We start from the raw sequence: 12622 nt of genomic DNA, 5'->3' as shown, positions 1-12622 counted from the left end.
TTTATTACTATAAATTATGGTAATAGTTATTTAACTTATGTAACAAATAGATTTTCATGTATTGTTATAAAATAGATACATATTTACATGTTTATACTTTTAATCGGTTTTGTTCGGTTTATTCGGTTTAATCGGTTATACACCAAACCATATCCAAATCCTATGGTTTTTATAAAATTATATCCATTCGGTTTATATGGTATATACCAAAACTAAACTATATTGTCTATTTCAGTTAGGTTCGGTTTTACCATATTGAACAGCCCTAGATAAAACAAAAAAACACACATTACGATATAGACGTTATATTATCATCAAAGCAAGCTTTACCCTATATACCTCATCCTGTGATAATTTATAAAGTAGCAACGAATCTATGAGTTCAGGAAATTTGCAATTACCTACGTCAAAATTTTAAGTATATAAACAGTCAACAGTAGTGTGTTGAATATTATATTCATATGATTTAAAAGCCTTTACAAATTTTTATTTTTAAACATACACTAAAAACTTTATAAAAGTAAATATCCATTCAAGTTCTCAACCACTTCAAATACCACCAACGCCAAAAAAAAAAAATTAAGTGCATAAAAACTATAATATATTTAAAACTACAATAAATACATTAGTTAATGAAAAATCATTTTTTAAAAAATAATATGGATGCATATATAAATATTAAAAGAAATGTATAAAAAGAAATAAAAGTAACAATAACTTCAAGAACAAAATGTATAAGACCGAGAATATTTATGATTTGTGGTCTAAGATATATTCAACTTATTTTCACAAAAAACTTAATAAAAAATACATCATTTGTTATAAGAACATTAAAAATCACGTTAAAATTTTTAACATTTTAAGAAAAATTATGAATCAATAATATTAATATAAAATTTTATCCAAAAAATTCAGCACTAAATGCATAAACAAAAAAACAAACAAACCATAAACCCTATAATCCTAAACATTATTCTAAACCAAACCTTAAACCCAACCTAAACTAAACGCTAAACCTTTTCTACTATCTAAACCCTAAATCCTACCAAACCCTAAACCTTACCTAAACCTAGACCTTAACCCTATCTAACCCTAAACCCTACATAAAGCTAACCCTAATCCCTAAACCCTTCCTACGACCTAAACCCTAACCCTATCTAACCGTAAACCTACCTAACCCTAAACGTAAACCCTACCTAACCCTAAACCCTATTTAATCCTAAACCCTACCTAACCCTAAAACCTAACCCTAAACCCTACCTAAACCTAACCCTAAACCCTACCAAACCCTAAACCCTACTAACCCTGAACCCTTTCTAACCCTAAACCCTACCTAACCCTAAACCCTTTCTAACCCTAAACCATACCAAACCCTAAACCCTACTAACCCTAAACCCTTTCTAACCCTAAACTCTACCTAACCCTAAACCCTACCTAACCCTAAACCCTACTAACCCTAAACCCTTTCTAACCCTAAACCCTACCTAACCCCAAACCCTACCTAAACCCTAAACCCTATTAACCCTCAACCCTTTCTAACCCTAAATCCTTTCTAATCCTAAACCCTACCTAACTCTAAACCCTTTCTAACCCTAAAACCTACCTAGCCCTAAACCCTTTCTAACCCTAAAACCTACCTAGCCCTAAACCATTACTAACTCTAAACCCTTTCTAACCCTAAACCCTACCTAACCTTAAACCCTACCTAAACTCTAAACCCTACCTAACCCTAAACCCTTTCTAACCCTAAACCCTAACTAAACCCTAAATCCTACCTAAACCCTAAACCCTACATAACCCTAAACCTTACCTAAACCCTAAACCCTACCTAACACTAAACCCTTTCTAACCCTAAACCCTAAACCCTACCTAACCCTAAACCCTACCTAAACCCTAAACCCTTTCTAACCCTACACCCTACCTAACCCTAAACCCTTTCTAACTCTAAACTCTTTCTAGCCCTAAATCCTACTAACTCTAAATCCTAAACCATTTCTAACCCTAAACCCTAACTAACCCTAAACCCTACCTATCTAAACCCTACCTAACCCTAAACCCTACTAACCCTAAATCCTACCTAACCCTAAACCCTACTAACCCTAAACCCTAAACCCTTTTTTACCTTAAACCCTACTTCTAAACCCTTTCTAACCCTAAACCCTGCCTAACCTTAAACCCTACCTAACCCTAAACCCTTTCTAACCTTAAACCCTACCTAACCCTAAACCCTTTCTAACCCTAAACCCTACTAACCCTAAACCCTTTCTAACCCTAAACCCTACCTAACCCTAAACCCTACCTAACCCTAAACCCTATCTAACCCTAAACCCTACCTAACCCCAAACCCTACCTAAACCCTCAACTCTACTAACCCTCAACGCTTTCTAACCCTAAACCATTTCTAATCATCCTAAACCCTACCTAACCCTAAACTCTTTCTAATCCTAAAACCTACCTAGCCCTAAACCCTACTAACCCTAAACCCTTTCTAACCCTAAACCCTACCTAACCTTAAAACCTAAACCCTACCTAACCCTAAACCCTTTCTAACCCTACCTAAACCCTTTCTAACCTTAAACCCTACCTAACCTTAAGCCCTGCTAACCCTAAACCATGCCTAAACCTAACCCTAAACCCTGCCTAAACCTAACCGTAAGCCCTGCTAACCCTAAACCCTGCCTAAACCCAACCCTAAACACTAAAAATAATCTCAAAACTTAAAGCTAAAAAATTATAAACTCTACCGCTATGTAATTTATTGTTGTGATATTCAAATAACAAATTACATGGCGGATTTTAAATCTTACATCCATTATTTTAATTGCCAAAATATTTTGAAAGTTGTATCTTATGAATAAAAAAGATAAATGATATTTTAATAACGTTCAATTTTGTTAAAATAGAATGAAAAACTATTATCATAAATAAATAAAGAATTTTGATGAAATTTGAAAATCTTCGAATCAATAAACAACTAATTTGTAATATTTCAAAAACCCTTTAACTATTATAGGAGTAGAATCTAAAAAAAAAAATTAAAGTTCTCAAACATTTATTTGCCAATAACCATCCTTAAATCTTTGCTCTTTCAAAAAAATAATATATTCTTTACATAAATTGGAAACAAGTTTTGTTTTTTGAGTAGAGACCCAAGTTTAAATTATACCACTAAAATATTTTAATAATTAATTGTTCAGAAATAACAAGTTAATGTTCTTAAAACAATAACCATCCTTAAATCTTTGTTCATTCAAAAAAAATAATATTCTTTACATAAATTGGAAACAGGTTTTGTTTTTTAACTAGAGACCCAAGTTTAAATTATACCACTAAAATATTTTAATATTTAATTATTCAGAAATATATATATTTATATATTCAAGAGTAGACAATGCATAGATGATACTAAATTGATCGCAAGAATTCTTTTTGGAAAATACAATCTAACTAGTTCGTGGTCCGCACCCGAACTACTATATAAACCTCATAATTTTAAATTTAATTTAATTTTATTCATATTTTAAATTATTAAATTAGATAAAAATAATAATTAATATTATAAATTTTAAAATTTTAATATTCATATTGGTATTCGATGTATTAAATTATATTCTTTCGTTTCATAGTTGTATTTATGGCATGTAGATTTACAATTAAAATCTTTTCTCTAGTAATAATCAAATTATGGAATTTGGATTTGAAGTTAAACACTTTGTGTATTTGTAGACTGGAAAAAATCTTGTGGTATTGAAAGGATTATAAACAATCACAATCCATAAAACATCAACAAATAACAAACATAAACAATCACAATCCATAAATTTATACAATGTTTTATGCGGATTTATATAATTTGGGCGAATAATAGCGTTTAGGCGGACATAATACGTTCTACGCAGACGCCTAGGCAGATTTTAAGCATTAATATTTAAAAAATAAAACTACTAATATTATTATTATTATGTTTTATTAATGTTATTATTTATATTATTTTTACTTATTTTATGTATTTATATGATTGTAGATATTAGTATAATTGTTGCAAAATCATTTTAAATTTATCATCTTTATATATTCAAAATGGCTTTAATTTTTATAATTTAATACTATTTATATATGATAAAATATATACATATACATAAAGTGGATTTAAAAAAAAAATATATATATATATATAAATCTTATACTTATATTTCGTGTAAAAGTATATATCCGTATATACCCCGTTTAGGCGTCCGGCTATACGGCTAGGCGCTATACAGTCATCTAACGCGTAATGAACGCCTAGCGCTTTTTAAAACAATGGTTTTAAGTGATATAAATTAAGATATAATAAAATTGAATAGTTTTCAACATAGATGAGTGAAAATAGTTAATCATGATATTTTTTGGCTTAGAGTTTGACAACATATGTTGTAGTGTTGTATGTATTCTTAGGGTTAGATTTTGGAAAGCTTAAATGTTTTTTGAAAAATTTCAATTTTACCTATATGTGTTTATTTCTGTGTATAGTAAACACTTTTTTAAGTTTAATTTGATTTTACAAAGTGTTTAGTTAGTTAATTTAGTTTAGGGGTTATGTTTTGGGTCTAGACTACTAACACATAAGTCGTCCGGCGGTTAGAAGACTTCTCTGAAAGTCTTCTAACTCCCGCTAAATATATTTTAGTTTCCCGCAAAAAATATTGAAGTATTCTTGGTGACTTACAAGTAAGTCGTCTAGGATTTTTTCTATTAGAAGACTCACTTAAAAGTATTCTAAATCGAAAATATTTAACCATATTGGAATTTTTGTCTCTATATATAAAGAAAAATTTACATTTACACATTCTCCCTCCTCCTCGAAAATGTTCAATCCGGATATCAGTTCGGTTTTTGTTTGGTTTTTCTGTTTTTCGGTATTTCGGTTAGTAAAATATAACTACCATTCTAAATCCATATTTAATTCGTTTCGGTTCGGTTTATTTACTGTGGGTTTTCGGTTTATTTGGTTTTATACCAAAAAAACATAATTATTTAGTTTGGGATCATATTATATGATTTTAGAGTCATGTTGTCAACACTGTTATTTATTAAAAATATATTATATGTTTAAATAAAAGAACAAAAAAAAATTAAAAAAATGCTTCTACCATGTATTAAAATAATCAAATCAATAGTCAAAATTTTGAAAATAAAAACAAAACAGAAACACCAAAGAAAGTTTTTTCTATTCTTCCATATTTCGTGTTCATCAAAGTCATGTTGCTTCTGAACACGAAACTCTTTTTGTTTATAGATAAGAAAAAAGTTGTGAAGAATTTCCACTAATTGTTGTCCATCAAATTTATAGTCTTTACTTCGGTTTAGTCAATGCTAAAATAAAGCAAAAAAATCAAAAATGAAGACTAAGAAAATAATAAGTCTCGATGAATTGTTACTTAATTATAGTTCAAGTTTTTTACACATTAGGGCTTATTTATTGCTGTAAATAAATATGGTAATAGTTATTAACAAAAAATTAAATTATATAACAAATAGATTTTCATTCGTTGATATAAAATATATACATATTTACATGTTTCTACTTTTGATCGGTTTTGTTTGGTTTATTCGGTTTAATTAGTTATAAACCAAAACATATCCAAATCCTACGGTTTTTATAAAATCACATCCATTCAGTTTGTATGGTATATACCAAAACTAAATCATATCGTCTATTTCCGTTCGGTACGGTTTTACCATATTGAACAGCCCTAGCTGCAACAAAAATGTTATGTTTCTCATTCTAAAACTCTCTAACCTATCTCTAATCTCTTTGAACTTATAAACACCAAAATTTATATTAATTTATTGTTATTGCCTCATATCTTTCTCACTAGTTTATTTTGTTTTGCAAGATTTTCATCACATGGTTCTTATCTTCCTCTCATTTAAAGGTAGATATATTAATTTTAGATATGTATTTTTGTATGTTCTATAAAGATAGATATATCTAATCTTTCCATTTATTTTATCTGTTTTTAAGCTATTTAAATTTTTTATATGCATGTTTTTCAGATCTAGGTTTGATATACATGTTTTTCAGATCTGGAGCAAACTTTAGAAGACTTTTGGGAAGTCTTCTAAAATATAATGCCCTAGAACACTTCCAGGAAGATAGACGATAGTAGGTTTATGTCAAATTTAGAAGATAATAAGTTTGAAGAAATTCTATTATATTAAAGATTTGATCAAGTAGATTATTTAGAATTTTATCATAATCATTACTTCTACTTATTTAACAAAATTCAAATAATAGTATAAATTTAAATTGATAACTCATTAATCAAAATTATAAGAACATGACAAATAAACAAACTACTTAAAATCATAGAGAATTTTGAATATGACAAATGAGCAAATTCATTTTTCAAATAATAGTATATATAAGTTTTATAGTAGTTCATTACCAAAAAAAAAAAGCAAATATCCCACAAAATCGGATATTTCTCAACAATTTCCAAGTCGTGATGTTTTCACAAATTTTGCTCAAAAATGAAAAATGTTTTTAAAAAAGAGAGTAAAATACGTAGTCAAATACATTAATTATCCCTCAAGAAATGGACAAGACTAACAGACCTCGATGTCTCACTCTTTTTAAACTCCAAAGCCTCAAGCATTCACAAGCCATAAGAGCACAGATAACCCTAAAAAAAATATAAATCCCAGTAACTTTGATTTCCAAGAACATATCAATCCAAAAACAACAAATGAGTCCATCTAAGAAGATCATCACTCTTGTTACTATTCTTGTTTCTTTTTTTCTGTTTTCATGTGGGGTTTCAAGCACTGAACTTGAAGTTGGAGGAGAAGATGGTTGGGTCGTACCTAATTCTAACAAGACTCACGGAGATATGTTTAACCAATGGGCTTCACACAACCGGTTTAAAGTTGGCGACACTATCCGTAAGCATTTTTTATTCCCTTCTCTTTCTCTGCGACTTTCATCATCTTTACATATATGTTAACCTTTCGTGAGGGATTTTTATTTTTGATGAAGGTTTCAAATACAAGAAAGACTCAGTATTGGTGGTGTCAGAAGACGAGTACAAGGAATGCAAGGCATCTAAACCGCAACTCTATTCCAACAACCAAGACACGGTTTTCAAACTAGACCGTCCTGGTTTGTTTTACTTCATCAGTGGTGTCTCGGGTCACTGTGAAAAGGGTCAGAAGATGATCATTAAAGTCATGGAGACCGAGTCTTCGCCAGATTCTCCTCCTCCTTCCTCTTCTTTTTCATCTCTTCCGGCTTCAACTCACAAGAAGAGCAGTGCATTGAAAACTGCTGTCCAGTTCACTAGTTCCGGCTTTGTGGTTCTTATTGTTTCGGTTTTGGTTTGGCATTAGGTCAGATTTTTGTTCCGGTTTAGCTTTCCAAATAACTACACTGACCGAACCGGTCTAGGTTTCATTCAACATGTACTTTTCTTGTAGGTCTCATATTACCCAATTATGTGATTCTTTACAGTTTCCTGTATTTCATAAGCAAATAATCTCTTGAGAAAGCTGCCATTAGTTGATTAAACCATTCTTATAACAACACAGAGATCTGAGAAGTAGTACAAGATGTGTTACACAAAGAAAAAAAGAGTAGTAGTACAAGAAACAACAATCTGATTTAAAACAAAAACTACAGTACTGTTGGGGCAAAACTTGGTGGTGATTGATAAAACAAAGGTTTCCAAACCAGAAGCAAGCAAAGTAATCCTAATCTTTTTAGTCAGGTCAAGACACTTCATGCCTCTTTGGGTGTGGCCTTGCCTTTGCCATAGGGAGTGTAAGGAGAGAAGCCATTGCGACCTTGCTGATTCCTCGCCTTCCTCACCTTTCCAGCTCCACTTTCTATGTTCAGATGCACTTTTGGCGGCGAAGAGAAGCAGAAGGATAGAGCAACCGCCTGTGACATCCCATGACAAATATGAAAACCCGGTTATATCTTCCAACCATGCAAGAAAAAAACAATAGTTTATTGTTGTGTGAACTATACCTGAAGATCTAGCCGGTGAACATTAAAGATATCTTTCAGAGAATGTGAATTGTATGCTGCGATATAAGCCCTGTACGCTTCCTTGGCTATCTTGTTCAGATTATAGTCGTTGGCAACATATTTCTCCTGCAGGACAAGAACAATAAACGATGTTTTACAACGATTGCAACTACAGATGCAAAAAGACTGAATCAGAACAATTACCAGAGCGGATCGAACATTCAAAAGCTTCTTCTCATTGAACTCAAGCTCTTTTACAGGTACTTTTGCAGCCTGCGGGTTTAAGTACAAATCAGTTAAATCAAGTAGGTCTAAGTTAACCACAAGAAGATTCTAACAAAAAACATTCATACCTTAAGGTAACGAATAAATTGAAGCTCTTCAGGGATCAAGACAAGCAATGCTTTTCCCTTTGCTCCTTCTCCACGGGCTGTTCGACCAACCCTGTGGATATATTCCTGAAAACAACAACGATCTAAGATGTAAACAAACAGACAGAACGGGATATAGAAAAACCAGAAGAGGGGAAGTATATCTCCTACCGTTGGCTTGTCTGGAGGATCATATTGTATAATCCAGTCCTATATAAAACAAGATTCAACACAATATAAATTTTTGTAACACTATTGACTCATTGAGTATAATAAAAGTGTTAGTAATCAATGTAAGAACATATACGTACCACGGCAGGAATGTCGAGACCACGAGCAGCAACATCAGTGCACAACAAAATACCTTTCTCTGCTTTCATAAAGTCGAAAAAAGTTTTAGTTCTTCTGTTCTGATCCAATCCTCCATGGATGTCACAGCTATCCACGTTGATTAGCTTCATGATTTCGGCATGGAACTGTACCGACTTGCACGTAGAGAAGAACACCATTATTTTCTTGTTTAGGTTCTTCTTCAGAAAAGAAATTAGAAGGAGAAGTCTCTTTTCGCTCGGAACAACGCAATAGCCTTGCTCCAATCCTTCATTTGTCACCTAACAGTTTTGGAAAATTATTTAAATAAATTCTCCGTTGCATGTCTTTAAAATTTGATTACGAGAGCTTTTCTTGTGATTCATACCTTGCGTCTACCATCATCGACATCAACAAGAACAGGAGACGTCAATGACACTCGAGCAAGATCTTGAACCTGCAACGATACACAAAGAGTAAGAATAATTAAGTAACAGCGAGAACTAAGAATGACAATACCAAAGATAACAGAAAAATACCTTCGAAGTCTGGGTGGCAGAGAATAGTGCGGTTTGCCTAGTCTGCAGAAACATGGTAAAAACTTTATTCAGAACAAAAATCCAAACCGTAGTAATGCCAAAGACTTTGGGGCACATGATTTGTGTAAACATCTTAACATACAAAACTATTCGCCAGTGGGTTTTTTTGGCTGAGGAGAATAGCAATACCATGGGAATATTGTTTAAAGGAAAGGAAAGAAAAGAAATCTCTGATACTGAAAGGTCTGCATTTATCTACTTTTCTCATTCTTCTTTAGATTAACCTTAATTAAGAGAACAAAGAGGTAATTTACCTTTGGTAGAATTTTTAGAATCTTATTCATGTCCTCCTCAAAATTTTCTTCCAGAATCCTATCAGCTTCATCAATCACAAGGCACTGCAATTTAAAGGAGCATATGTAAAGATACATATCCATTAGAATCATATACTGCACAAAGTCAAGTGATCACATTACAACTAATAGTACGACTACAAGCCAGGCTAAACATCAAATTATAAGCGACTCATAATGTAGTATTCCTTCTCTAGCTCTCTGACAGAGGCAGCAAGATGAATACAGCATAATCTGATGTATACAGTTCATCTATGGCTCTTTTACTTGTATTATTTTTTTTCATAGAAAGGCAACAGTCAGAATTTTCAACATCCACTTGTCAAAAATAAGACAAGAACATGCGCCAATTAGAACAATGAAAAGGAAAGTAGTACCTTTAGGTGTTTAAAAATGAAACCCTTGGTATGTTGAAGATGGTCAAGAAGACGCCCAGGAGTTGCTATCAGCAAATTTGAACCATTCGCAAGACGTTGTGCTTCCGACCTTCTGTTATTTCCACCAATAACCATACTGACAGTAAGTGAATGATGCTTCACTAGCTCCTCCGCCACATTTTTAGTCTAAAATATCAAAAAAAAAACACGGTAAAAAATGGGGATGGGAGGGAGGCCGTAGTAACTAAGAAAACAACATTCACACTTTACAAAACCAATGCATTTGCAATGAGTAATCTACATGAAAGCTGAGAACCTCACTGCAAGTAGAATAACAAGACTCATCTAATCAGAATGAGAGTATGGTAGAGAAAGAAAAGAGTTTTTACCTGAATAGCAAGTTCTCTTGTGGGGCAAATAACGATGACACCAGTCCCGTTGCGAGGAGAGAAGCGCTCTTTAAAGAGCAACTCAACAGCCGGAATGAGGAAAGCAAGGGTTTTACCAGAACCAGTCCTGGCAGCACCAAGAACATCTTTGCCCTCCAAAAGAGGAGGAATTGATCCAGCTTGAATCTACAATGATTAAGAGACTTTAGAAACGTGTACTAGTTTTTGAAAATCTGGTATAAAAATGAGATAAAGGTTCCAATATTTTACGTACTTGGGTCATGTGCTTAAAGTCCATGGCCTTGATAGCTTCGAAGGTCTGCTCTGACAAGTCAAGGGATTCAAAAGTCTCATTAGTCATTATCCCTTTCGCCACAACCACCATCTTGTCTTCTACTTCCTTTTCCTTTGCTTCCACGTCTTCATCAGTTTCGCCTCTCTCCTGCAGCTTCTTTACTTTCTTAAGCTTCTTTTTGATTTCATCAGCGTTTTCCTCAACGTTATGGGTTTCTACTTGCACCTTTTGAAGCTCGTTCTTCTTCCCACGGTTTCGCTTTCTGATCCTCTTCTTCAGCTCTCCACTGGAGTTCTTCTCCAGCTCAACCATGTCTGAGCTCTAAATCTCAATCAATCAACTCTCTGCAGCAAAGTTAAAAGCATATATAAATGGAAAAGCAACAAAATTTGAGAGTAAATGAATCTGCGAAACTGTGAAAGAGGGAAAATTCTAAGAAAGAAAATGAAAGGCCACCGAAACCTAGGTTCCAACATCAAAACGATGTCCGTAAACAGGTTCTGTGTCGTAATCAATTAGTCTCTAAAAGCCGTTAATTTCGATTCTCATATCCAAAGGTTAAAGATTTATATACCAAACTAAGATGAGTAGCGTTTGCAAGAGCTCGTGTATGACAATACAACAGAAGAGCAATTAGGATTACCAAATCGAGTAACGAGACAGAGCTTCGGAAAGGAAACTACTTGAAGGTTGCGATAGCGAAGAGAAACTCCAGAGAGAGAAGAGATATGAGAGTGATACAAGCGGCGGAGAGAGAGAGAGAGAAAAAAAATAAAGGTTTAGGGTTTAACGACTGTTGCAAGTTGTGTAACCTTCGACTTACATTAAAATAAAATAAAAATAAACCTTTTTTTTTTTTTTCAACAAAAAAGACCAAACTATACTAAGTAGATTCCTGAGCCGAGAGCCATCTCGGAGGAACGGAGTCAACATAAACCATAGCAGAAGGCTGATTCCTAGCACCTCGTGCTAGCTTATCCGCCATTGTGTTTTGTGCCCTTGGAATATGCTGAATAGTGAAGGTAGAAAAATATTCCTTACATCATAGAAACTCCTCCATGTGAGTAGTGAACGCCGACCATTCTGTTGGAGTAGACACCATCTTCACCAACTGTGAGCAGTCTGTTGCAAACACCACCTCTGAGATATGTAGGGTCTTCATGCACTCCATCGCCCATATCAAAGCTTCACATTCTGCATGTAAAGGTGATAAACTCCTGCGAATAGACATAGCACCCATCAAATAAAAATAAATCTTTTCTTCAAATTAAAAGGATAAAATCAAATTATAATGTTTCGATTCCGACCCCAAAGTAAAGTTTCAAATATGTTCACCCAACGGCTTATTTCAAATAAAAACATTCCGTTCCAAATCCATAATTCTTTACCATGTGTTTTAGTGAACTTTATTCGTCCAGTAGATAAATTTTAACACGGAATTATTAATTTGATTGATTCTTTAGGGGTCGCATAAAAATCTTTAGAGCAGTCATTGATGACTTCAACTGTGGTTTGATATTCACCTCAACATCTTAAAACTTCTGGCTAGCTTCCATCATTTCATGTACTTTACCATACTTTTAATAAATCTAACCATCCATACTTTTTAAGTTGTGCATACATTGTAAGTAACAAGGAAAATTCTACAAGTAGCACCCCTAAAATACCTAATATAATACACACCATTCTTCATAAGAGTACAAAATGAAACAGTCTCCCCATGCTACTTGGACATACTCGGATACACCTTTATCAGCCTATGCTAGGCGTCTACGATTCTCTGATAAAATAATAATTCTCAGAGGAGGAGCATTATAACGATTAAAGCTTCAAGCTCTGTTCACCAGAAGGGGCTGCAAAAGAGTGGTTGGCTTCCCAAGAACACACTCATGCTTCGTCTTGGTCTCACGGCTACGGTCTAAGAGATTAAAGTTGCCATTCTATGGGAGGAATTCCCCTCTGTTCTGTTGGATCAATA

The 12622-nt window shown here is 33.3% G+C and overlaps 2 protein-coding genes and 1 long non-coding RNA gene across 3 annotated transcripts; 1 reads left to right on the top strand and 2 right to left on the bottom strand.

The window, feature by feature from the left end:
- Window positions 1–4381: 4381 nt before the first annotated feature.
- On the bottom strand, window positions 4382–4861 carry LOC117131833. Its single transcript, XR_004455234.1, has 2 exons — window positions 4705–4861; window positions 4382–4654 (listed from the first exon to the last, which is right to left on the bottom strand). It is a non-coding gene; the product is annotated as an uncharacterized LOC117131833 (long non-coding RNA).
- A 210-nt stretch (window positions 4862–5071) lies between these two features.
- Window positions 5072–7489, top strand: LOC103837969 (early nodulin-like protein 1). The gene is made up of 2 exons (XM_009114373.3): window positions 5072–6927; window positions 7022–7489. The coding sequence occupies exons 1-2, from the start codon at window positions 6732–6734 to the stop codon at window positions 7369–7371; spliced, it is 546 nt and encodes a 181-aa protein (XP_009112621.1). The 5' UTR covers window positions 5072–6731; the 3' UTR covers window positions 7372–7489.
- A 32-nt stretch (window positions 7490–7521) lies between these two features.
- LOC103837961 (DEAD-box ATP-dependent RNA helicase 51) lies at window positions 7522–11503 on the bottom strand. Its single transcript, XM_009114365.3, has 13 exons — window positions 11288–11503; window positions 10624–10988; window positions 10350–10535; window positions 9961–10146; window positions 9545–9628; window positions 9231–9272; window positions 9080–9148; window positions 8694–8993; window positions 8554–8592; window positions 8365–8469; window positions 8216–8284; window positions 8012–8137; window positions 7522–7921 (listed from the first exon to the last, which is right to left on the bottom strand). Exons 2-13 carry the CDS (start codon window positions 10954–10956, stop codon window positions 7760–7762), a joined length of 1701 nt encoding a protein of 566 aa, XP_009112613.1. The 5' UTR covers window positions 10957–10988; window positions 11288–11503; the 3' UTR covers window positions 7522–7759.
- Window positions 11504–12622: the final 1119 nt, after the last annotated feature.

Source organism: Brassica rapa, chromosome A01, assembly GCF_000309985.2.
Source record: "Brassica rapa cultivar Chiifu-401-42 chromosome A01, CAAS_Brap_v3.01, whole genome shotgun sequence".
Lineage (NCBI taxonomy): Eukaryota > Viridiplantae > Streptophyta > Magnoliopsida > Brassicales > Brassicaceae > Brassica > Brassica rapa.
The sequence above is the reverse complement of the archived record's forward strand: the minus strand, read 5'-3'. Positions and strand labels throughout refer to the sequence as shown.

Excerpts from the sequence above, each read along its gene's own strand:
- LOC103837969 (XM_009114373.3), top strand. The coding sequence starts at position 6,732 with ATGAGTCCATCTAAGAAGATCATCACTCTTGTTACTATTCTTGTTTCT. Across the intron at positions 6,928-7,021 it reads TAAAGTTGGCGACACTATCC|GTTTCAAATACAAGAAAGAC; the intron begins GTAAGCATTTTT and ends TTTTTGATGAAG.
- LOC103837961 (XM_009114365.3), bottom strand. The coding sequence starts at position 10,956 with ATGGTTGAGCTGGAGAAGAACTCCAGTGGAGAGCTGAAGAAGAGGATC. Across the intron at positions 8,285-8,364 it reads AATTTATTCGTTACCTTAAG|GCTGCAAAAGTACCTGTAAA; the intron begins GTATGAATGTTT and ends TTAAACCCGCAG. Across the intron at positions 7,922-8,011 it reads TTCACCGGCTAGATCTTCAG|GCGGTTGCTCTATCCTTCTG; the intron begins GTATAGTTCACA and ends GGGATGTCACAG.